The following is a 27,393-nucleotide window of genomic DNA, read 5'->3' as shown; positions in this document are numbered from 1 at the left end:
GTGTGTGTGTGTGTGTGTGTGTGTGTGTGTGTGTGTGTGTGTGTGTGTGTGTGTGTGTGGGGGGGTGGGTGGGGGGGCATGGATGCAGTACTCAGTCACCTTGTAGCTTCTTGTCTCAACTGTCATGAAAACTGTGATGATGAAAAATGTCAGGAGGTGAAATTAAACAGGATTTCAGGTGCTTCTTAGCCGGGTGTTGGAAATATGATAGTGGCTGCATGTTAACCAGCTGTTCATGCAGCCGCTGTCTGCTGCGATAATGGTCACAGCACGACGCTCACATTTATTGTTGTTCTTTGTACTACCAAAGACAAAAGGTGACACCTGTGCAGATCATTTGCTTGTTTTATATAGATTATTAATTCATTTTTTTAAATATGCATCTATATACCAACCTCAGGTATGGTCCTCAACAGGTTTTAAGAAAGAGCGGTTCTTAGATTCACATTATCCTTGTTTGAGGTGATCTTTGGAAGGCACTCTCTTTTCAAATACAGTTTAAAATGCCCTCTATGGTCACGTGTAACCAAAAACTCTCCATTGCATTTCATAAAAGGCTTCATCAGGAAATATGGGTTGGAACGAGTCGTCAGAGAGTTTTAATAGAAACAAGCTATTATTTTCTTTGGTCCTGGTGTTAGACAGCTGTGCTATATGTCATCATACATCAACTGGTGAAGTTTAAATGAGGTGAGATTTGCAATGTTGCTAATGGCTTTACATATTGACATGTTTGTTGCAACATATATTATGTCTGACATGTGTCTGAGATTGTGGCTGTTTATTCACATCCTGTTGGTAATTCTAGTTTGTTTTTTAACATAAATGTAACTTATACATTTAAGTTTCAATGAGATAAAGAAATACTTGTCATTTCCAGTATGAGTGTAAGTGAATGTTATTAAATTAAACACAGTGACTCATACGCTCTGTGGCCTGTGAACAGTTTGTGCCCAAAGCTTCAGCACTTGGCATTCTGCCGGGTCACCGTCTGTCCACAGAGCTGTAGTGCCAGTTTCACTTTCATATGTGTCACTCACTCTGTATGTCATCTGATGCTATTTTCTAGTAAAAATCCATTTTTTATCTCACCTCAGATTTTCTATGTGGATGAAGTAAGTTTGGAGTGACTGTGCTCATATTCCATTAGCGTGCATTAGTGTAACTTGCTCCAAGACCTTGGTTTCCCTACACCAATATTGATAATGTCAATTAGCAACTTGGTTTCCAAAATGACTCATCACCAGAATAAATTATGGACTTATTTTACTAACAAAATACCAAAAATGTTCATGTCATGTTGTTCTGATCCTATTTCCCTTTGGCATCAAAATAAAACACATTTCAAAATCAGGAATTTATGTTAATTCTTTTTCCAAGCACTGCAGGCACTGGTCATAAAAAGTATGACAGAGACTCAGGGTTCTTCCCTTTTGTCTTCTGCGAGACGAGCAGCTCAGAAGAGGATTTTGATTTACGTCATACTTCCACTGAATGCCCAGGGGATTCTCCTTTCCTGTTGGCTGATTATCATCAACTCAGAACAAGGGGATAAACCTCTCTCCACCAAAATAAGAACAAAATCAGATTGGCTCAGAGCAGGTTAGTTAGGTACAGTTGAAGTGATTTGATTTTTGGTTTAGGATAACTACTACTTCATTTTGCTTTTGCTTTGCTCCTGCTATATTGCTTGAATAAAATTCTAAATTGTGGACATTCACTTTTAACCTTTTATGGAGCAGTAAAGGTAAAAGTCTGAGGATTATTCTTTATTCGTGCAAATAGCTCTTACAGGTTTCCCCTGGTGGCTGTAGTTCAGGTGGTAGAGCCTACCAGTCGATCCTTGTCTGCTCCAGTCTGCATGCCAAATATCTTTGGCCAAGATACTAACCCCACGTTGTCTGAATGTCTGTGGGATGGAAGCACTTACTTAGAGTATAGAATAAAGTTAGGGTTGTGTAAAGCACTATGGGTGCTCAGAAGAGCACTGTACAAAAACCCGTCCATTACCTAGTGGCACTAAATGAATCTTTCCTTGGTGCCTGCTGTCCAGGCTACTAAAATCATTCCAGAAATGACAAGTGCCACAATCAGTAGGGGAACTACCTTTAACAGGTGAGACTGATGAATTGTAGGACTACTAATGAGGACTGGGTGAGACTCAGATACAAGGAAAATGTGTTAATGAACCACATTTTTCAGCTTTTGATATTTTTCTTTAAAAAACAAACAAACTTTGAGTCCCTTTTGTCTATTTGAAATTAGCGTCATCATTAAAATGAAACTCCAGCTTGTTTAACTTTACGTTATGCAGTGCTACACGTAAAGTGCTAATTTACCCCAAAAAGTTTTGTCTAAACGATGTTTCAAATTGACATGTAGATTTATTTTTTTCTTTAAGCCTGTGCTTCTAAAATGTTGTCAATGATGCATCTCTAGGCTGTAGGCTTAGTTATGCATGCAGTCTATTTTGAGGACATAGTGCTTTGAAATGAAGCACTGACTAATCTTCACACATCCTGAAGACTGCCTGATAGGCGTGCCTCTCTCTTTGGCTTCTTTGTGGTGAGATATGTGAGGGGAGAGAGAAACGGGGAAAAGAACAGGAATGAAAGACTGAAGGGAGAAGGGAAAAAGGAAGGGGAGCAGTGCCAGGACCCGTGGTCATCCTACAGGGTGTACGAGGCTGCCAGAGGCCTTGTAATCTCCCCTTACCCTGCCCTCCATCCCATCTCTCTCATCCTTTCCACTTCACCATGACAAACAGGATCGGCTCTCTATGAAAAAGCCAAAGGCTACCTCTTGTCTTTCTTTCCCCTTTCTTACCCAGCCGCCCTCATCCCATTTGTCATTTACCCTGCCTCACTCTTGGTTAACTCACAGGGACTGGCTGTTGCTGCCCGGCTGTTGCTGCCCGGCTGTTGCTGCCCGGCTTGGCTGCCGAGCTCCCAGGCCTGGCAAGAACGCTCCACCAGTTCCCCCAGTGTCAGCATTTAGAAACCCTCTTAATGGGTTTAGGCACATTTGCTAATTTGTCAACAAGTTTTGGATGTGGAAGCTTCTGCCAAGCTGCTCGGTCTGGCACTTGACTGAAATGGATGTCTGCTGGCCAACCGTTTGTGTAGGCATGGGCAAAATCAAATTCAAAGCACTTTCAGTACTTGACAGTGAGTGGCTTGTAAACGATAACAATTATTTTTTTATCATTCTGCATATTAATAGAGATGAATTCAGATATTATTCAGATAATACTTTAATGCTAGAATGATAATGAATTGAATAAAATTGAAATTTGGTGTAAGAAATGGCACATTTCCATGCCAAGGCATGTTTGTGGTTCTTCAAATCAATTTGGTCATCACATAAAGTCATTCCATGACATCTACTGTGCTGTATCACTGGCCATTTGATTGATTTATACCTGTTTACGAGGTACAATGACATGGCAGTGGGAAAAAAGGTGATTTAAGGCAGCGGTCCCCAACCCTTTTTCATCATGGACCAGTTTCACGTTGGACAAACTGTCTGTGTGTGTGTTTGGGTGATGTAATGCAAATATAATGATCCTTGAAATTTTCTTTTAAATGCAGCTTTCTTTTTGTTGGCGCTCTCCGATTCTTCTGGTGTCACATCTTTGGCTTTCTCTCCATTTTCAAAGACGCTCTCCAGTGATTTTTTTGTCTTTGTGTCATTTTTGCAAGGACTTAATGATGCATTGAACAAAGAAAAAAACCCTCTGCACTCTGTGATGTTTGTGTTATGTAAGTTTCCAGGTGGAGGCCGACCAGTGGTGGAAGATGGAATGAGGCCGGGTACAAATTGGGACCTGACTGGGCCGGCAGCCTCTCCTACTTCCTGTTTGTAGCGAGCCGCGCGTTCGGCCCTGTGTTCTGTGTGACTGAGTTTCCTGAGATGAGAAGAGCTAGGCTGCAGTGGAAATAGTTTAGAAAGACCTCTATCTGGACATGGTAGCTGTAGGGGCGGGAAGCCGCTTCTTTTTAGAACCTTTTTCTCGTGTTTCGGTTAGGGAGACAGGTAAGAGGCTTGTATTTTCTTTTAGGGTTTTCTCACTGTAGGGAAGTTAGTTCTGTTTCATTTCTAGTGTGTTTTGTTTGTTGTTTTGTCCATGCCCACCCTGATGCTCGCTACCTGTTGAATTAATAAAACAAATAGTGGCTGTGTGTTTTACTTCTTTGCTTTCTTTTTCTTGTTTTCCTTGTGTTGCACTCCGGCTCCCCCTAGGCTGGTGCAACAGGGATATTTTCTTGACACACTTTAGAACCAGCAGGGTTGTCAAAACACAACAACCTACCTCAGTATCGTTGTTGACCATGTCCATCCACTTATCACCAGTGCCCCCATCTTCTAATCACTGTTTCCAGCAGGAGATTTGTTATTGTGTCTGTCGCATAGCTCAAATCACCTCACTGTTATGTGACGGCTGTGTGCAGATCAGGCCTAAAGGAACAGGGGAAGCAAAACCAGATACATAACATCAGACAAGGACCTTCAAAATAAAACAGGAAACAACACAGACTGAAAATAATAACACAGAGCTGGAATTTAGCACACGTTCCCTTTGAAACTTTAATATATAAGATTCCTATTTTTAAAAAAGTCACCAGAAGGAGGTAGCATTTACCAGACAGTTGCGTGCACATACACTCTGTGCATAACAGTTTAGAGGCACATTTAAAGGAAATTTGTGGGCTTTTGGTTGGTTCTTTTGCTTTGTGCTTGTAGAAACGAGGATGATAGGTAGTATTTTAAGTTTAATAGATAGTAGGTACTTCTTCAAGTGTGTTTAAGCTATATTCTACAGCATTGTACACACTAGTACCTCTAGATGGTTTCAGAAGATTTTAAAAAGAAGCTAAGTGCAGCTTTGAAATAATTATACAGAGAAGCACAATCTTCTGTTTTCATAATATACTCAAGGTCACATTGATTCAGATGAGAAATATAACACTATTTCACCAGTTTAACTTGCCTCCAGATTAAAAAAAGTGTACTAGGCATTTCAGAGATTAAAAAATTACTTGTAATTTGAATACTCCCATTAAATCAGTGCCTTTTGGAAGTAAAGAATAGATCTCTTTTCTCTTGTGTGTTTTCACCAATACAGGGTTTCTAAGCACAGGAGACCAGGCAGCCAAGGGCAACTATGGACTGCTGGATCAAATTCAGGCTCTCAGGTGGATCAAAGAAAACATCCAGGCCTTCAAAGGAGACCCAAAGCGAGTGACCATTTTTGGCTCTGGTGCAGGAGCATCGTGTGTCAGCCTGCTAACCCTCTCACATTACTCAGAAGGTACATGTTCTTTTTCACGGATCAAGGCACAACCACAGTAATATATGGTCAAAAGCAGGGGTCTTGTCATCAGTTTATAATTCCTGCTGTTATTTTGATGCAGTGTGGATTTCACATCAAAAACAAACCCACAGTGAATCATGAAGCGTGGAAGTTTTTTTTTAAAGCAGACCTGAAATAATAACACATTTCATAGTAGAGGAAACAATGTAGCAAAAAGACATCTGTTTCCTCTTGTTTAGTTAAAATTAAAATGAGCTCCTACAGTATTAAATTGATTCATGCAGTTATTTAGACCTATCCCTCACTTACCCTTGATATTAAGGATGCAAACAAGTAGCTCCTGCATCTGTTTCCTCTTGCTTGGCATTTACATACATCTGTGGCAAGGGGCATGTGCAATAGTTAACAATGGCAACACTATTTTGAAGTATTTATTTGTCCTTGAGTGGATATATGTATACCTAGGTAATCAGATTTTTCTCAAACATAGACTGGATTCGTTCATATTCAGTTCTAGCAAATCAAACACTTAATTGACGTAATTGTGCACAGCAACTAGAGGTCGATGGGCAATTTTTGTAAACAAAGAAACAAAACCACAGAAAAGAGAACATAACCTCAATATAAACCTAAGCTCTGCTCAGCTGGAGGAAGCGCTTCAGTTTGTATATCCATCGCCCCGTCTGTTCACAGTGTGTACTTTTAGCTTTTTCAAACAAAAAATATTCCTGTATGAAGATGGAGTGTTTGCTCTTTGTCTCTTAGATTATTTCTAATACAGAGAACACTTCATACGTATGACAAACATGCACGTTCCTTGGGTTGTTTATCATATTTGATACTGAAATGCAGTCTGTAGTCATTTACACTGGAGCATGAGGTATGAATGAGAAAAAGACTGTATTTACATCTTTGTTTACAGACAATAATATGGAAAATTTTAATTAAAAAACACAAAAGATAATTCTTCTAGTAAAAACAAACAAACAAGCAAAAAACAGGATTTGGAAGATTTGGAAAATGTTCTCGCAGTTCCCCTTCAGCTGTCCTCTCTTTGTGATATGAAAACTTTGTGAAAAACAAAACTCTGCACAAAATGTATATTTTTATCTTGCTGGTAAAAGTCTCTTGGTCGCTTTACCAAATATGCGAGGGAAGATTTTTTATTTCTTTATGTCATGGCTATTTTGGCGTTTCATTTTCCTTATCTTGTACTTGAAGAAACATGAATGGCTTGATATACACATATAAAATCCCTTGTGTTCAATTGCTGCAGCAGTCGTGGTGCCCATACACTCTTGTAGGCAACCTTCATTTTTTCAGACTTCACAAAGGAAGGTATTGTCACTTGTTGCCTCAGTTGGATCTCTGTTGTAAAGCTGCCATAAAGATTTATGTAGCTTCAACATTTGCATTAGCAGCACACCAGAAGCTGATAACACTCTCACTCTTTCAGTGTGTATAGTTTTAGAGTGAACATCTAACTAACAGTGACAGTGGTGAAAGCTTGTACACGACTAACCAGGCTTTATGGGAAACATCTGCTCTGTCCGAATAACATACTTTTAACTGAGCCCGGCTGAGTCACCACTGTGTTTGCATGAATATAAATAGAACCCATGGCTTCAGTGTTCCTACCGCACTGTGGCCCACTTACTGACTGGCAGCTCGAGAAGTCATGCTAACAATGTTCCAGAATGTGGAACCAGCCTGAAGTATAGTAACAGCAAATATCTTCTATATGCCAGTTTATCATTCATTCATTCGTTAGAGACAGAAAGACGTAAATTAAATATTATGAATTATTCTATTATTTGCTATGAAATGTGTGCTGGAAATAATGGAGACATGGCTTCTTAGAATTCTGTTATACTGGTCTGCATGCCCAGTGTTATTTGAGAAGTCTTACCCACATCACATCATCATGTACTAATGTGTAGTCATGACCTCTTTGACAACACATTTTATCACACTTTGTACCCACTTAGTACATGTTGTTATTTTTATTTTTTACATGTAGGGTAGATGGATAGAAATGTTTTCTGTAAGTGTTGAAGTGTTGGAGGACTGGCTAACCGAAAAGAAACTAATACATGAGCAGATCTGGCAGCACAAATGAATCAGCTACTAATGGAGGAGATGCCTCCATAATGGCTAACTGAAGGCCGGACAGTCCTGATCCTCAAGGATCCCCAGACTGGTCCCATCCAACTACCAGCCATTACCCTGCCTCAGCTTAACATGGATGCTCCTGAAAGGCATCATAGCGGCTAAGATGAACAGGCTCAATACATCAGCAGGGCCCAGAAAGGAACTGGCAGAAACACCAGAGGGGCAAAACACCAACTCCGTGTAGATAGAGCAGTCTCTCGAGTCTGTAAGACCAGACTAACCGACCTGTGCACCGCCTGTATTGACTATAAGAAAAGCTGCAACACTGCATCAGACATGGATCCAGAAATGCCTAAAACAGTACAAATTCAACAAGATCCAAATCGCATATGTCAGGAATTTTATGGGTATGTAGCAAACGCCATTAAGTGTGGGATTTCCCAAGTATTAACCTGTCCCCACGGCTGTTCTGCATAGGCCTGAACACTCTCAGCCAGATCGTTAATAAGACTGGCTACAGATATTACATACTACTGGCATGCTACAAGCTGTATGCCAGGAGTGAACAAGATATCAGTTCACTGATCCACATGACTCGGAACTCCAGCAAAGACATTGGAACGTCATTCGGACAAAGAGGGAAGGTAGTCAGAACTGAGGGGATTGCACTACCAGAAGGCAACATTGGAGATATTGAAAACAGCTACAAGTACCTTGGAATCCCACAGGCAAATGGGAATGATGAAGAGCCCACTAGGAAAGCTGTAAACACTTAATTCCTTCAGAGAGTAAACAAGTCCTGAGGAGTGAGCTGAATGGGAATAACAAGATCTGGGCAATCAATGCTTACACCCTGCTGGGATCATAAGTCCTGCACCCTGAGACCGTAAGCTAAGCGGAAGGTGGCCAAGGACTAGTGAGTGTCAGGATAAAACAACAAAGACCCATGAGTACATCAGGAAGATGACCAAAACTCGTCATTTGCTTAGTGAATACCTCAAGCAGCAAAACCCAAGAAAGAAGAGGAGCCGTAGAGGGTCAATTACTATAGTCTTACAATAGAATAATGTACATCAAATTGCTTGAGAATTAGTTCTCCAAGATCATAACTGTGCTTGTCTTGCTTGTTAACAAACAAGTGGCAAAACATTTGCTTTATCAAGGTGAAAGGTTGCCTAAGAGAGTTGAGGCTTTGTTAAAGGTGGTCATACCAAATACTGACTTTCTAGCTTGTTTGAACTTGAAAACTCAGTTTTTGTTTCATATGTTGTATTTCCATGTTCAATAAACTGCTGCACCAGTTTTTAACAATGTGTGACAGTGAATCTGAAAATAACTTTCACAGAATTTTTCAGCGATTCTGAATTCAATTAAATGGTAAAAGGGCATGTACTCAGTAATCACTGTAACCAGACAAACAGTTAAATAGATTGGAGTGCCATTAAAATCTGTTTTGAAAGAGAAAAGTACTGCCGATTTTGCAATACCAATTTAAACCATAAAGCATGAATACAGTGAAGTGTGTATATTACTAACACGAATTCCAATCTCAGATCTGTTCCAGAAAGCCATCATCCAGAGCGGCACTGCTCTGTCCAGCTGGGCAGTCAACTACCAGCCTGCCAAATATACAAGAGCCCTGGCTGAGAAGGTGGGCTGCAACATGCTGGACACCATCGACCTGGTGGAGTGTCTGCAGAAGAAGAACTACAAGGAACTAATTGAGCAGTACATCACACCCGCTAAGTACCACATTGCCTTCGGGCCAGTGATCGATGGTGATGTGATCCCCGATGACCCCCAGATTCTCATGGAGCAAGGGGAGTTCCTGAACTATGACATTATGCTGGGGGTCAATCAGGGTGAGGGGTTCAAATTTGTTGATGGCATTGTGGACAGTGAGGATGGCGTGTCTGCCAATGATTTTGACTTTGCTGTTTCTGACTTTGTTGACCATCTGTATGGCTACCCTGAGGGCAAAGACACTCTCCGTGAGACCATCAAATTCATGTACACTGACTGGGCTGACAAGGAGAACCCAGAAACTCGCCGCAAAACCCTGGTGGCTCTGTTTACTGACCATCAGTGGGTGGCACCAGCTGTGGCCACAGCTGACCTCCATGCTCAGTATGGTTCGCCCACATATTTCTATGCTTTCTATCACCACTGTCAGAGTGACATGAAGCCCAGCTGGGCTGACTCAGCTCATGGAGATGAAGTCCCATACGTATTTGGAATCCCCATGATCGGCCCAACGGATCTCTTCAACTGCAATTTCTCCAAGAATGACGTGATGTTAAGTGCTGTTGTCATGACCTACTGGACGAACTTTGCTAAAACAGGGTAAGTGCTTCTTTTCCTTCACTGCTCTTTCTATTTAATGCCTCTATAGAATCAGTAGTATCAAACTCTTCTGAATACGTGTAAAATAACACAAGACAAACAGACAAATAATTAAAGAAGCCAAAAACATCAGATTCAGTAAAAGGATTAGATGTTATAGTCCCTGATATTGCATTGCTTTTCACTAGCTGGGCCCACGTCCTCATTTTAGGTTTGACAGCGTTTTAGTAGGTAAAGGTGATGTTTTGACATGAATTGAGCTGCTGTTTTGGGAAGGCCTCGAAGGGGACTGGCGACGGCTCCCGGGCCTGGCAGATCCCCGTGCACTAAATAGAAGTGAAGAAGTTAAAAAATGGAGACCAAGGAGGGAGGGAGGGTGGGGCACGTAAACGAGAATGATCAGCTTGCAGAACTGGGGGAACCTCTGTAGATGACAGCTGGAAGCTTGTTTGGAGGCGTGGTCCCACTCCTGAAATTCCGAAACATAATCTCCAATAAATGGAAAGAATCTTGAGGGATGGCTGTTACGAGTAAAGGCAGCCCAGAAACTTTACCAGCAGCACACATCGTTGTGTGCCTCAACTTTCGGTCTTTTACCCAAGCTAATCTACCATTCTTTTGGGATCAGATTTATTTGAAATGTACTTTCTTTAAAGCACTATATGGAAGAAACCAAATTCATATTCCCATTTCGCTACCCTCTTATTGTCATAACTGGTTTAATTGTACTGTGAGTGAAGTGGCAAAAAGCATCGTAAAGTGTTTTTTGTTTCTCAAGAAACCAGCTCCACGTGTTTTCATGACTGTAGTGGATTCAAATAGTCATTTAATTACTTCTGTAGTTTTTTTTATTTTTATTTTCATTTAAAATTTTCACTGTAGCCATGAATCACCATCAGATCCTGTGACTGTGAAGACATAACGTGTGATTCAAATCATTTTTATTACTTGCAAACACCTCCGTGAGCCCTAATGGGCAATGGATGACTCCTCCTATAAGGACAGAAATGTTTGATCATAGGGTAAAGGTGATCACTTAAAATAAGACTGTCATGATTTAATTGAAAGAAATATAGGTGGATCCAATCTAGTGCAGCAAAATGACCTCCAACCCCTAATGAGATGCATTTATTGTATGTTTGTGACACAATAAAGGACAGTATGGTGGCATGCATACACGTCAGGTAACCTATAATACATACTCTGTATAAATACTTAATATTCTAAGGATAGACAGAACATAAACTCTTGCTAACCTAGAGTTTGAATGATTAACATGTGAGTCAAAAAGATCAAGTGGAGGTTAATAAAACAAGTCAAATCCGCCCAGCTGCTGCAGCAGTGCTGGGTTTGATGAAAGGATTTTCTTGCTGTTTATATTTGGATCACGCTTTTGCTTCACACACACCTTGAGATTAGGTATCAGCGTGTTTGCAGCCCACTCATACTGAAAATTCACTTTAAGGCGAATAAATAAAGTCATGATCAGCTTCATAATCTGCAGTGTTCATTCTGGCAGACTTGCAGACATTTTGGAAGACTCTTTTCTCTTGCTGCTTTTTTAATGGGCACAGAATAAAGCACTGTCATGAATCATGGCAGAGTGATGTTTCTTTTTTTTTACTTTTCCTCATATCACTACAGAGAATTGGACAAGTTGAGCATGATACCATATGTGCATGTTAAGTAGGGCTGGGTATCGTCACTGATTTCTAGAATCGATTCGATTCTGATTGACAAGGTCCCGAATCGATTCGATCCACGATTCGATTAAATTCGACTCGATTTGAATCTGGGAAATTTTGACAGTCAGAAATATTATAATTCAGATCAGTAAATTTACATATTTTTGTATCTATAAAAAGGAAGCTGACACACGCAAGGCTTTATCAAAGGTGTGAGCGTCACAGCGAGGCCTAAGTAGGTCAAAGTAGCTGAAGATAAAACACAGAAAAACATGAAGGTGATTTTCCTGGCCTGGTTTTATAAAAATATTCTGCAGTACATCAAAAACGAAAGAAAACCATTAATTAACTTATGAAAGTTACCTCTGAAGTTACAGCGGTTTTATTAGAGACACGGCTGAGCGTTTTGCATTTTGTATAATTTTAAAAAGTTTAAATTTGTTCAGTATTGAACGGCAGAAATTAGGTTTTCTTTTCAGAAGTATGTAAACAGAAAAAAAAACCCAGCGGCCGACAGCCTGTAAACAACGGTAGACTTGTGCGTAACAAGCAAGCGAATAATGAAGAAAGGGAAACTGTTCTTGAAGTACAGAGAGAGAGAGGGAGCTGTGCATCGTGGTCGAAGCAAAACAGTGAAAGTCAGAGTGAATTCATGACGATGTTTATGTGAAGGGTTGGATCTTCTTTTGCTGCTGGTTCGGTCAATATTGTTTGGAGAGAGATCAAACTAACAGCTTTAGAATCGGTGCAAATACAGGCGTAAACACAAAGCGCGGACCCGCTGACACATCAGGATCAGCGAGCTGTCGGCTTTCAGCCTATCACAAGTCGCCACTCTGTTGTAGGGCTAACACAGAGTGACACACAACATCCACACTCACATGCACAGCCATTGGCAATTTAGAAAAACCAGTTAACATAATCCCATTAACTGCATGACTTTGGATTGTGAGATGAAGCAAAGTACCTGAAGAGCACTCACGCAGACACTGGAAGAACATTGAATTCACTCCAGTTCAATTTTATTTATGTAGCACCAAATCACAACAATGTGCTTGATATAATAGGATAAAGACCCTACAGTTATAGAGTTTGGTTTTTTTGCCTGTCCCGTTTGGATCTTTAGCCATCAGAATTGTTGTCTGAAGGCCAAGAAAGATGCGGGACAGACATGACTGGGGGATAGGACAGGGAGAAAGAATGAAAGAAAGAGAGGGAGAGAAAGAAAAACAGAGGGGAGAAGAGACGGTGAGAAAGGGGGGGAAGAAAGAAAAAAACAAACAAACAGCTGTTCATCATTCATTATGGAGAAAAAAAACAGAAGGAGAAAGACAAACAACAAAGAGCAACATAATAAAAACAGCACCATCACAATAAACTAGCAGCTAGAACAGTAGAGTACTAAATATTAAACGCTATTGTGCAGCACGCAAGATAGACAGCGCACAATGTGCTTTGAGGCAGCAGCCAAGAAAGGTGTAGTCCGCGTCTGTGAACACGTACCCGTGTGTACACCTGTGTGGATCAGCATGCTTGTATTCCAAAGGTTTCTCCATGTAACGATCTGCTAGGGAGTGTGGGGAGCCAAGCCCCGTCCCCAGGGTCATGAAGCAGGTATGGAGGAGATCCAGGCCCCAGACATCCAGAGGCCCCAGAGTACGAGGACCCAGAGGAGGACCACCAAGGGGGGCGAACCGTGCCACCCTCCTGGGAAGAGCTGAGGTAGAGCCCCAAACGAGAGGTCACCCAGCAGCCTACGGAGCAGAGGCCAGAGGGGGTTGCAGTGAGCGTGCCCGCGGGCTCTGCCGGCAACCAGCTGTACTAGAGAGGACCGGGCCCAGAGGCCTGAGGGCACCCACCCTCCAGAAGGGGCCCAGCTGGGCCACAGGCGCCACGCCCCGCCAATCGGCCACCAGGAGTGAGCCGGTACATACATGAGCGCCCAGCCCCAGACACCAAGAACCACCGACACACCAACGTCTGAGGGCATCAGCCACCGGCAGGGAGTGTGGTGAGGGGAGATAGGTCTCCATACCTCAGAGAGGTGGAGTCTAAGACCCAAGCTGACATATAGACACAGACGAACAGGCACACGCGGACACAAACATGCATTCCCACCCCCATATACACAAACAAATACTCAGCACTCACCCGACGTGTAGACAGACACAAATAGACACTGCACAGACAGTCGCACTCCCCAAACATACTCTATATCCCAGGTCCAGGTACCCCCGCCCCCAGAAGGGAAAGCCGTACCCAGACCCAGGACATGTAACCCTTTTCTCTGGGGTGGAGGAAAGCGGACCGCCTCCTTATCTGCAGTAGCAGGGAGGCCCCGCATCCCAGTCCCCAGTCTGACGGCCAGCACCTCCTCCGGGCCCCCCAGCCCTGACAGCTAACAGAACCGGGGTGAGTGAAGACCTCAAACCTCCCTACGCCCGCTCATATGTAGTGTTGCTGTGTGCTGTTCTAAAGTGCATTTAAAACTCAGGAGAACATGGTACTAGCATCCTCTCAGAGAGCAGCACAGCTCCTCCAGAAAAACCCTCAGTGTCTAAATGCATTTAACGTTGAGGGTAGGGCACCAGCGCCAGAGGTGGGTTTGAATACACAGAACATCCTCTGGACGCTGTATGACGTGCCCACCCCCAAGCCCCTATATGTATGTGTTATGTGAGAGTGTGAGTAATGTGAGTAATGTGGATGTCTAGGTTGCAGAATAAAATTGAGGCACAGGCGGCCAGAAGGGGACAGAGGGGGAGTGCCTCCCCTGCACCCTGGTGACATACCTGCACCCCAAGCCCTGCGTGTGTGGGTGGGTGTGGAGGAGTGGGAATAGGGAGGCAGCTGAGGATGGGGAGGGAAGAGAGGGAGGGGCAAGAGGCCCCTCCCTGGGGCCAGCTCCCCCACTGACCCCAGTAGGCACCCCCACACTCCGGAACCCACCAGGGCAAGGGGGCCCAGGCCCATCCGGACCGGGGCCCGCAGCAGCAGCACCACCCCCTCCACAGAGTCCGGGACAGCCCACCCGACTCCACCGCAGAGAAAACTGCACCAACCCCATCATCCAATCCTCTTCCAGACTACACAAGACAATAGACACCCAGGTGGAGTTGGACTGGTTCGTATATAGTGCTTTTCTACTCTCTCGGAGTACTCAAAGCTAGACAACATGCCACATTCACACCCATTCTCACAAGCACTTTCTCTATACATAGTGCTTTCTAAGTACATTCACACTCTGGAATGGATGCATTGGAGATGCATCCATTCCAGAGGGATTAGTATCTTGCCAAAGGATACTTGACATGCAGACTGGAGGAGCCAAAGATTGAACCACCAACCTTCGGATCAGTAGATGACCTGCTCTACCTCCTGAGCTACAGCCACCTGTTACCTTGTAACAGGAAGAAACCTGCAGCAGAACCAGGTTCAGGGAGGGGCAGGGCCATCTGCTGCGAATGGCTAAGGGCGAGGTGTGGGAGCCAAGACAAAAGACACAATGTGGAAGAGAGCCAAAGATGAATAATAATGTTTAAATGCAGAGGTGTATAAACACATAGTAAGTGAAAGCATGCACACTCCAAAGCACCCCAGTGTGGAGATGGTAGATGGGAGACCTACTTGAAGTAAGAGTGCTAATAACTGCATCACTGTGCTATCCCAGGCTTTCATATTCAGATAAACACAGCCGACACTGCTGACCATGGTATCTTACAAATAACTTGAGGAAAAATAAACTGCTCTCCTGAGATGAAAGTAATTAAGTATAATCCCAAACAACATTTAAGATTAAGATAGAGCTAACCGCGATGACCTATGTAATGTGAACTTACCGTTGATCCTTTTTTCTTATTGCTAATAGTTTTTTCTAAAGATCACCATTTTAAAACTGACACTACAAAGCACGTTGTTTGAGATAACAGCTGAATAATAAGTGTACATGTGGGTTTAACTGCACGCTGAATGTTCAAAACACATCAGCATAATTCTTTAAAGAAGTGGCACATCATCAAAAACAGTTTATCTGCCTTTCATGGCTGCCACTTAAAGATGAAGCGTTTCAATATGACTGAAACATACTGATGTGATGTGTTGGATGATGCAGTGACAGCTGAGTTTCAGAATATCAGCTGTACAGTTCTGCCATTTGTCACATAGCAGGCATAAGTTTTAGAAGTTTTGAACTTTTGATTTGCCAGTGCACTGATACAGGTATGTGTAGGGAGTCTAAGGGGCTTGGAAAGAAAAGCGTCTGGCTTTCTTGAAAACATTTCATCTGAGAAGCTTCATCAGTTCTAAGAGCAATTGGTGGAGAGTCCCAGATTTTAAGCCCTATGGGAGTGTCCCCAAGAGGGTCATGGACCCTCTATTGATCCTCTACCTAATCACACAAGCCAAAGTGTGAAAACGGGTGTAGGTCACAATCAGCAAGTTTTGGGTGAGCTCACTGTGAAACCTAATCTCACCCTATCATATGACTTACTGCGGTCAAATGGCCCAAGATGTATGTGGGCATTAATGCGTCTGGGAAGGATCTCAGAACCGCATCATAGATGGATAGTTGGTGTCGTAAGCCCCGCCCTCTGTTCAAAGATGGTGGTGGCACGATGACCTGGATGACTGAGAATCTTCACAGACATACATGTAGGGAAAGGAGAAAAGTGATTACAGGCCCATTACATGTATGTTGCTGCTGACTGGACCGAGCACATTCCCTTGGAAACAGTGAATGTTTTTCAGGCAGACGAACAAAAGTTGAGTTTCTCTCTGTTCAGTCCTAGAGCGATATTAATATTGAAGTCTCCACAACTGATTTAGAAAGTGGAAGAATCAGCAGTATGTCAGCCTTCACTGCGTTAAATGCTTCCTCACTTCCTCTCTTTGTCTTTTATGAGTTTTATGAGTGCCATATATTTCCCATTTTTCATGAAGTGATATCATAAAAGCTGCATTGCAACTGCAATCTTAAGTAATGTTTTAGACTGTGTTCACTTCATAATATCATCATTTGCTGATTTACCTCTCCCAAAGCAAAGTATTTGGCCTCTACCTCATTCCCCATCACTGTAACTCAGATTAAAACAGGATTGAAACATTCTAGACATTTTTTTTTATATTTTTTAATATGCTACTTTATTCATAGATATTTTAAGCTGGGACAAAGTAACACTGAAAGTATCTGTTGCACCTCTGTAGTGACATTGCATTGCAGCTGTGAATTATATGCCTTAAAACACCTGCTTTATGGACAGGAACGCAGATGTAGGATTCCAACTTACAGCAAGAGTCGCTGTTTCCAACAGATGGGATGCTTGATGGAAACCTGGAAGAGGAGTATATATTTTGCTGTTCAATAAGCACGGAGGACCTCAAACATTGACATTTCTTAAAGCTGATAGCAGTGGTAGGGGATGGCATATTGTTCCAGCATATGTTAGTGCTGAGATGACAGGCCTTAAGTGAAACACCGCCACCTGCTAGCAACGCCTAATGTATGAGTCCATATGTAAGCACCAGTTGGAGGGCAAGCCTCGCAGCGTTGCTGTGATCAACCTTTTTAATGAGAGGACAAATTTATGAAATGGCACAGGTGGTGCTGTGAACATATTACACTCATGTCTTTGAAAACTGGAAACTGTATAGAAATATTTTCTATGGCCTACATTACCTGTTAGAATATAGAAAGCATTAATACTGAGAAGTGTTTAGGTATGAATGCCACTGATGCTGGTTTTTGTTGGTTCTGTTTGTTTTCTGTATGTCTCCATCTGAATTCCAGACTTTTTTTCCTTACTTGAAATGAAACGTGGGTTTACATAATCAGACACCCATCCATGGGCATGCCCAAATGATATCTCTCCTTAACATTTTAGAGGAGGTTTTTCAAATTTGGCACTCACTCGCTCAAAGGTAGGAGATCAAACTTCAATACAAATTCATGTCTTCCACACAAGGTAGAAAATCTGCTTGTAATTCAGCTCTGTTATTCAATAACAGAAGGTGGTGAACAAATGTTTGAATAGGTCTGGACAGATATGGATGTAAGTACGAAGCAGACTGCTTAGCAGATACATACAACTGCAGTCTTCATTTTTGTGAAAGTTCTTAAAGACGTGCAGAAAGCAATGGTGGCATTGTGCTGGCTACATAGCAAGAAAGTTCTGGTTTTGAGCCTTTTTGTCAGCTGGGGTCTCATTTTGTGTGTGTTTTATTTCTAAATTATTTCTAAACTGGAAACATCAAGTCATTTTTCTAGTTTAAACTAAAGACTCTACAATAATACAGAGTAAGCATTTGGTGACAGCTGAAAAGAAAAACTCCCTAACAACAGGAAGAAACCTCTGTCAGAATTAGACTTGGGGAGGATTTAAAAGTAGAATGGGAGGCAGAGCCTTCAGTTTTCAGGCCCCTCTTCTGTGGAACCAGCTTCCAGTTTGGATTCAGGAGACAGACGCTATCTCTACTTTCAAGATTAGGCTTCAAACTTTCCTTTCTGCTAAAGCATATAGTTAGGGCCTGCCGGCAGCATGGTGGTTAGCACTGTTGCCTCACAGCCAGACGGTCCTGAGTTTGATTCCACCACCTGGTCTGGTCCTTTTTGTGTGGCATTTGCACATTCGCCCTGTGTTTCTGTGGGTTCTCTCCGGGTACTCCGGCTTCCTCCCACAGTCCAAAGACATGCAGACAGTGGGGTTAGGTTAATTGGTAACTTTAAATTCCCATAGGCGTTAATCTGAGTGTGAATGGTTGTTTGTCTCTGTGTTAGCCCTGCGACTGACTGATGACCTGTTCAGGGTGTAACCTGCCTCTTACCCTAAGGACAGCTGGGATAGGCTCCACCCCCACCGCGACCCTGAAAGGGATAAGTGGAAGAGAATGGATGAACACTTCCATCCAGTGCTCTAATGGGGTGATATGGTACTTTAAGGGCTTTAAGATAAGATGGGCCCGAATTATTCAAGAACATTCAAGCCAATATGGGCCAAATCTGCTCTCTCTTTCTAGTTGATCCAAAATGCTGCAGCATTTTAGCACTCCTGATAATCAATACAGTAGTCCAGCCCGGAAGAAATGCATAATGTTGTTTTCTATGCAGCACCTGAGAGAAGATGCTTCTGATTTTAGAGCTATTACACAAATGCAAGAAAGCAGTCCGACATATTTGTTCAAAATGTCCGTTGAAGTCCAAAGTAATGCCATCCAGAGTTTTATCTGAATTTGCTATGCCTTCTAATAATGCTGCCTAAGCAAAGCACGTATTACAAAACCCTGTAACACCACAATTAGACCTGTGTGGAGAGAACTCCTCATTTACATGAACAAATTGGAGTCGGTTAGATAGATTCAAACCAGTGCAGTGCAGTGCCTTGATTACATACGGCATCTGCTAATCTCTGTAGCAAAATAAGGCTATTTGAGTAAGAGTTTTACCCAACCTGCAAAGCCTCCAAGGCCAGACATGCTTGCTCAGGGTAGTACAGCACAAGCTGTGGCTTTGACTTCTGTATACCAGACATGTGAAAAATGAGTAAATACAATTTCCATCCCATAAATGTCTACACTAATGTATTTGTTTAGCTGTTTATTTATTTGGTATATAGCAATACATTACACTGGTATATTTATTTTTTTACTACTGTGTAAATACTATGGAAAGAACACAATCACATCGAGTAAAATGGTAAGTGGTTCTTATACAGCTCTTTTCTATCAGAGCAATCAAAGCGCTTTACACAGCTTACCTCATTCACCCACTCATACAAACACTGTGCTCTTTATATGTAAGGGCTTTCTATCTAACATTCACACACATTCATACTCTGATGGATGCATTGGAGAGCAACATGGGGTTAGTATCCTGCCCAAGCATATTTGGTATCCAGACTGGAGGAATCAAAGCACCAACCTTCCAATTAGCAGATGACCTGCTCTGAGCTATAGCTTACAAAAAACAGGGTTTAATAAACATTTAAAGGATTACAAAATGAATACATCGTCTTAACCTTAAAGACCAGCAATTTAATAACAATATAACATTATAATTTCGTTTGATTCTCCAGTTCTCCAATATCTAGCCAGTTTTACTAAGCTCCTTATATATTCTGAGATATATGAAGGTACACATACAAGTGTGTGTGTGTAGGTGTGTGGGTATTTTTGTGAATTTTTTGATAATATATGGAATAACATATCGGAAACTGTGATTGTAGAACTCTTGGGTCAGCTTTTTCTCCCTTAAGACTTTATTTCATTGGACACGGTCATGTTTCGAGCCTAGATAAGACACTTTAGATAAGAATAATAAACAGACTCGGCAGTAGATTTAAGTCATCAGACATACCAGTACTTTGTGGTGAAGAGAGAGCTGAGAGTAAAAGTGAAGCTCTCGATTTAACAGTTGATCTGCGTTTCTGGTTACGAGCTTTGGGTAGTGACTGTAAGAACGAGATCGCAGATACAGGCGGCGTAAATGAGCTTTCTCCAAAGGTTGGCTGGCCTCTCGGCCATCTGGGAGGGGCTCAGAGTAGAGTCACATTGAAAGGAGTCAGTTTAGGTGGTTTGAGCATCTGACACGGATGCCTCCTGGGTGAGGTGTTCCGGTCATGTCCCATCGGAAGGAGGCCCTGGGGCAGACACAAGAGATTATATCTCTCAGCTGGCCTGGGAACGCCTTTGTGTCCCACCAGAAAAGCTGGAGGAGGCTGCTAGGAAGAGGGAGGTCTGCTTCTCCTGTGACTCAGCTCTGGATATGTGGAATAACTGGACGGATGGAGTGTCAGGGGCAGCAGTTCTGTAGTAATAATAATAATTACAATAAGTACTGTTGCCTCACAGCAAAAAGGCCCTGGATTTGAATCCACCATCTCTCACACACACGCACAACGAGCTAATCATGAACATTTCCCCTTAAAATACAATCTTTAATTGCTGACAGTAGGAATTATACATATGCTCTTAGGCTAAACTTGGCCTTAATAGCATTAAAAATGTCTTTCATAACTATTAAGTGAATTTTGCATTTTTGTCAGTTTGAGAGGGCAGCAGTGCATAAAGAGCAATATGCAGTACTATACTCTGGCTATGTTTCAGTTCAGGCTTCACTTAAGCGTTGAAAGATTCACAGTAATAATAATAATAATAATACTTTTAAAAGAAACGGATTCTAAGGATTCGAGGCACTGAAAAGAGCTGGACTGCAAATCACCAAGCAGAACAGAACGTCAAGAGACCGGATATTTTCTAACACATTCATTCAGACAGCCAGAAACTGACTGTACACAACACATCTGTCTGTAATCACAAAATACGTCACAAACAGTGCTTCTTGTTGCATCTTAAAATGCAATGTGTGAACTGTTCCTCTTGAGTACTGAGATAGACAACAACCCACAATCCGCGTGTCAGCTCCAAGGTTGTTGTATAGCTTTCACTCCCCCACAATTCTTCAAAGTTAATGAAATCATTCTCACAAAGTCACTGGCGAGGTAGCTCTTTCTCAAGCTACCAAAAAGTGCACTGAGTAACACTGAATATTAAGAAAATGTAACCTGGAAACGTGTCATTGGTGTATAAGGACACAGAAGACTTTGTCAGCTTGTGCATTCAAATTCAGAGTCACCTCCAAACACATTAGCTTTGGAAAGAAGGAGCAAACAGATGAAAACAGATGAAAGACTTTGGGGTTTGGGGCTGATGACTCATCTGGAAGTGTCACAAATTCGTGCTAACTGAATCTAATGGACTCTTACATTGTTGAATTGTATTATCACATCACTTTAAAACTATTTGAGGAAGAGCTAATTCAAAGTCAGAAAAACCTGCTTTGTTACTTTGTGTTGGCTGTGTTTTAAATGGTAATGAATGAGATATTTAGCTTTTTTCACAGCTGTATATTTCCTTTGTCAAAATGAATTAGAAATACAGTAATGTAGTAATAATTAGCTGTCCAGAAATCCTTGGCATGTTGATTGAAAAGGGTTTTATCTGCTTTTCTCTTTCAGGGATCCAAACCAGCCAGTTCCACAGGATACCAAATTCATCCACACAAAGCCTAACCGCTTCGAGGAGGTAGCGTGGACAAAGTACAACCCCAAGGACCAGCTCTACCTTCACATTGGCCTCAAACCTCGAGTCCGAGACCACTACCGAGCTACCAAGGTTGCGTTCTGGCTCGAACTGGTTCCTCACCTTCACAACATTAATGAATTTTTTCAATATGTATCCACTACTACTAAGATACCTCCACAGGACACTACACCGTATCCTTATACCAAACGATTCCCGGGTAAAAACAACTGGCCCTCCACCACACGCCACCCGGGAGTTCCTTCTGCCAACACCAAGCAAACAACCAACCAGCGCAAGAGCGGGGACCTGACTGATGAGTCAACTGTGGTGATTGAGACCAAACGGGACTACTCCACTGAGCTCAGCGTCACGATCGCCGTGGGAGCATCGCTGCTATTTCTGAACATCCTCGCCTTTGCTGCACTCTACTACAAGAAAGACAAACGTCGCCATGAGTCCAACCAGCGCGTCCCCACCCCGCAGCGCAACTCTGCTCCAACCAACACTCCATCTACTGCCAATGACGTAGCCCATCTGCAGAGTGAGGAACTGATGTCTCTACAGATGAAGCAGCAACAGCTGGAACACGAGCACCACCATGAGTGTGACTCACTTCAGGCCCACGACACGCTGCGGCTCACCTGCCCACCAGACTACACACTGACTCTCCGCAGGTCACCTGATGATATACCACTGATGACTCCCAGCACCATCACCATGATCCCCAATTCCCTGGCTGGCATGCAGCCTCTGCACAATTTCAACACTTTTGGTGGCAGCCAGAACAGTACCAACTTGCCCCACGGCCACTCCACCACGCGGGTATAGCTCAGCTGGGACGGGACTGTGCCAGGTTCCCTCTGGATTAACAACTACCCACACGAGGAGAATATAAGTTATTCAGCAGATGTTATTTTGCTACCAAGCCTTCTTGAAAAGCATATACAATATAAAGTGATCATAAACTCACAAAACTATTCAAAATGAATGTTATTACAGTAATAACTCTGTTTGGAGCAAATTGTCACGAAGGTTTTCGAGGAGTGTTACCAAGACAAAGGGCAACCAGTGGATGACTGTTATATAATCTCATGAGACAAAAACAGCAGTTTCTATGTTGACAGACAAAGACGACAGTTGGTGAAAAGCAACAATGGAACACCATCTTTTCCTCCATGCACCTGACTTGGGCACATGAAATGTATTTATGAAAACTTTGTATAAAAAGAACACGAAAAAAGGTATATAGACATGAGTGGAAATACAAAAAGTTTTAAAGAAGAAAAACAATATTAAAATTGCTCCTGAAACTATTGTTTTCATTTTTATTTTGCTTGTGCTTTATGTTGAGGTTTGTGTAAATATACCTGAACATCTGTCATTCTTTCTTCGTGTTACGACTTGTGTTTCATTCATTTTCGCACAATGACCAAATTGCGATCACAATCCCACACTCGGAGAGTTGCACACTGCGGGTTCGCAGGTCACCACATACAGTACTGTCTCGTGCATTGCTTCGTGTCCACGTTTTAGATACTGCATGTAGAACGAGCTTTACTTTGCATTTCAGACATCTACTGTCTGACAGTATGGACTGACTCACTCCCATCACCTGCTGTCACCCTGTTATGCTTCCAGCAGTTTTCTGTCTCAGCACTGCCTGTGCTTACGATGTGACCAGCAATGTATTATTTAGAAATAAAAAGGCAGTGTTTTTTTTGTATTAATATTAGTTGGATATGTTTGTAAAGAAATATATGTTAGATATTTTAAATTGTCATATGCTAGCAATATGTAAAGTATTGTGCCAGGATTGTGATATTTTGGGTTACAAAAAAGTGAATGAGTGTAAATATTAATGATGCTAATTATTATGAAATTACAACATGAGTAGTCATAACTCTCTTTCCATTTTGCATCCTATTATGAAAAAAGAGGCAGATGATTTTAAGCTACATTTGTAAATTCTATTAAATATATATTCATTTGGTCTATAAACCAGTCGAGATAACGAGGGTTTTAATATAGAGTTGAAAAGTCCTTATTTAGTAGTTAGTCTTGTATTTATTTGCAGTTTTGCCTTCGGTAATACTACGCATATTTCTGGACACTTGTATAAAGTTTTTCTGCAACATTTTTAATAAAATATCACAGTATTTTCTAAATAAAAAAATGGGCGAGAGATAGAAAAGAAACATGGTTCAAGGTCTGATCGGATTATTTGTCTGGTGTGTGTTTAATTGGAGAGTATTGCCACTGGACAAAAGAGCACACGTCAAAGCGTTTTCACTCCTACAAAGTCACACTCACCTTTGCACACATATTTCTACAGCAATTTATATTTTATAGAAATAAACTCACACACAAGAGTTGCTGTATTAGAAGTTTATCTGGGTTTATTGTGCCACAGCCACCCTGATAAAAAAAAACAGCTTCACAGCAAGAACTCAAACTTTATCTGAAACAAGGATGTTGCAAAGGTAAGTCTTTCATGTTGTTTTAAGTGTAATTCTTTAAAATGTTCATCTTGTTACAATTTCACGCTCACGTTCTTCATCTGTGTTTTATTTAGTAAAAAACACTTTGATTTATTAAAACATTCAGAAATTACTCTGTCAGATTAACTAGTCATTTTTTTTATCACAGCATCACTGTCATAGGCAAGGCAAGTTTATTTGTATAGCACAATTCAACAACAAGGTGATTCAAAGTGCTTTACAGAGACATTAGAAACAAATGGTAAATGGCCTGTATTTGTATAGCGCTTTACTAGTCCCTAAGGACCCCAAAGCGCTTTACATATCCAGTCATCCACCCATTCACACACACATCCACACACTGGTGATGGAGCTACATTGTAGCCACAGCCACCCTGGGGCGCACTGACAGATAAAAAGCATGATTTAAAATTGATTAAAACGAGCAAGCAAACAAACAAACAAAACAGTATATAAAATCAAAACAGATAAAATCAGTAGTTAAAATGTAAGTCATACAACAGTCATACAACAAAAGTCTGAAAAAAATACTTGATGAAGTAGAGAAAAAAATGAGCTAACACATGTAAAAAAAAAAAAAAAACTTCTACAACTTATAGGGTCAAAATAATAATAACACAAATTTCACAATAAAAAAACCAAAGAAGACACAAACACACACACGAATAGAGTTCCAGTATATTTGAAGCTTGCTTTTTTGTTTTGTTTCATTGACATAATTATTGAGGCTTTAAGTATCAAATGAAATGTGTGTTCTTCAAGGGGAAATAAGGGGTTGTGCAAAATTGGAAACCAACATTTCCATCCATACGTACAAGTTTGGTGTGTGGAACTGACTGTGACTGTGCTACTGTCAGTGCCCTGTTTCCACCAGGTGACACTCATCAGTTAAATTCACCTCAGATTACCCTGTGGACAATCATGAGGACACCACTGGAGTGAGTGAGGAGTGAAATCAATGCAAGATGTCAAACTGAGGTAGAAGGATAAATGGATGGTCCATAAAGCAAAGAGTGGACCCTGTTGATGCCAGACTAGGAAATTAGTATCTGTCAATGGGTGAGAGCAGCCCACTCCATCCTGGCCTTACAAAGGGCGTGGCACTCTTCCGATAAAACCATTTTCAATTTACAATGTATACCAGTATAATCTCAGATGACACCACACTAACCAGCAGTAGAAAAACTATTTAGTAGAATAATAACTATTTACTTAAATAAAAGTACTAAGAAACCAAGCTAAAAGTCCTTCAGTGAAAGTGTTAAAAGTATTTATTTGTAATTTTATGTATTTTTTCTGTATTATGTCATTAGATCATTTTTACTCTTGATTAACAAAAAATATTTTTTTAATTATTTTGCAGTAATTGAAAGAGGTAGCATTTTAGTTACAGTGAAGTTAAAGCACAATAGTTGCTATTACTGCATCACTCAGTCATTGTCAGTCAGCCAGTCAGATAAAGACTGCAGAAAATAAGTTATTATGGAGCCACTATTCAGCACGGGCCTGAAGGTGATCACACGTGACCACGTTGTTTGCAAGGCTGTCTCTGTGTAATCTTGTGGGACTGGCAGCACTGGCACAGGGTGATGACTCAGCTCTCCTACAGCCAGTGAAATGTGCTTCAAAAGGGAAAAAACTCCTGGTATATTTAGTTCCAGATAAACACAAACCTAAAACAAGCACACTGGTAACCAGGACACTCTTCTTGCAAAACAGAAACACAAAGTGGGTTTTTACTGCTGTAAATGGAAGATGGAAGCATTCCTCATTTTCATTTAGCTCTCCTTTTTTCCCAACCGGTCACATAGCAAATGGTTGCTCCAACCTGAGTCTAGTTCTGCCAGTTCTTCCTGTCAAAAGGGAGTTTTTCCTTCCCACTGTCACCTATGTTTGCTGATAGGTGGTTGTCTAACTGTTGGGGTTTTCTATATACAATTTTAGGGCCTTTACCCTACAATAGAAAGCGCCTCGAGGGGACTTGATTTAAATGAAACTGAACTGAATTAAATTGAAGTTCCCTGTGCCCAACACATGAAATAATTTGACTCATGTTTCATTTGTGATCCTTGTCTTTCAGGCAGCATGTTTAAGCACTTGATCAACCAAATAAGGAAAAATTAGGAAGCTGATCCTGGCAAAATTTGAGGTTCACAGAGCATAGTTGTGAGGGCAGTGTCAGCCATTTTCAGCGCTTGCTACTTTTTTGTGCTGGCAGCTGTTATTTGAGCGTGACTTATTTAGCTGTTAGAACTCCAAATGCACATCACTGTGCCTCATAATTCCTCCTGACCTCAGCATTGTTGTTCTTCCGACTGTCATTTAGATGTTTCACAGTTTCAGGATTACACCATCAGTTGTGTCATTTATTGTTCGGGCTGAAGGTTTGCATTACACCTTTCTTCTAACACACTAATACAATGTGAAATGCTGCAAAACTTTAGACTGACTCCTGTTGCATTGTAGCTGTATTGTAGCTCTATGCTGCTTATTGAGTTAGAATAAATCGATACTGGCAGTCTAACGCTTGGAACTTTTGAAACACTTGCATCTGCAAACAGTTTGGTCTCTGCTAGCTAAGCTGAATTCTTGTACTTTTGTGGGTTGCTGTTGTGCTCCATCAGGGAAAAAATATACACATTGTAGAGGTGTGTTTGTGGAGCGTGTGTGCGCTTCCCTGACATGTGCATGCAGACGTAAACCGTTCAGTAACGCTTTCTTGAAATTCCCCCCTCACCCAACAGCACCACTTTCACTATTCAACCTATTGATCCTCCTTACAACAAGGCAAGCAAATTAGGTTTTGAGTTAAATGTGGATTGACAGGGGGAAAATTGAATTCTTTAGTAGTAATGTGCAGTTACTGAAATGCAGTAAATGTCTCCATACAAAGCTCCACAGTAAGTAAAGGCTGCCATATAAAATTCATTTAAGGGAAAAACCTTTCTTCATTAACAAAACTGTTTGAGCAATAAAGTATGATCCAATAAACAAGTCTGATAGATACCAAGATGAATGCTTATTTAGAGAGCTGTGTGTCAAACAAAGAGGTGTGGATGTGCAGGCAGCCTTTTAATTGGCACATTGTTTATGCTTATGGGATGGTGGAGGTGGAGAGGAGTATTGCAGAGGTGAGGTGGCAGAGGGTGGTGAGGTGCTGAACGTTGTTGGAGACTTGACTAAAAGTTAATTAAGCTGGCAATAGTGCTCCATCACTCAGCCACGGTCCCAGAACTGTCATTCAAGCGCACCACTCTCCAGGCAGCCATTACCGAGGCATATCGATCCTCACAGTGACACGGTAGTGCACCAAATAGGAGCAAATAGAGGTGTGTGTGTGTGTGTGTGTGTGTGTGTGTGTGTGTGT

General features: G+C 41.6%; 1 protein-coding gene across 1 annotated transcript in view; it reads left to right on the top strand.

Annotated features, from left to right (window-relative positions):
- Window positions 1-23,723, top strand: part of nlgn4xa (neuroligin 4 X-linked a) — a 77,318-nt gene extending 53,595 nt beyond the window's left edge. The window contains exons 2-4 of the mRNA XM_005949866.3: window positions 5,126-5,311; window positions 8,980-9,769; window positions 21,462-23,723. Of these exons, the coding sequence (XP_005949928.3) occupies window positions 5,126-5,311; window positions 8,980-9,769; window positions 21,462-22,356 (1,871 nt within the window). The 3' untranslated portion in view covers window positions 22,357-23,723. The remainder of the gene's footprint in view (window positions 1-5,125; window positions 5,312-8,979; window positions 9,770-21,461) is intronic.
- Window positions 23,724-27,393: the final 3,670 nt, after the last annotated feature.

The sequence above is a fragment of the Haplochromis burtoni genome, unplaced genomic scaffold (genome assembly GCF_018398535.1).
Source record: "Haplochromis burtoni strain Fernald_Lab_line unplaced genomic scaffold, NCSU_Asbu1 Contig_703, whole genome shotgun sequence".
Taxonomy (NCBI): Eukaryota; Metazoa; Chordata; class Actinopteri; order Cichliformes; family Cichlidae; genus Haplochromis; species Haplochromis burtoni.
Note: the sequence above shows the minus strand (reverse complement) of the source record. Positions and strands in the feature narration are given on the sequence as shown.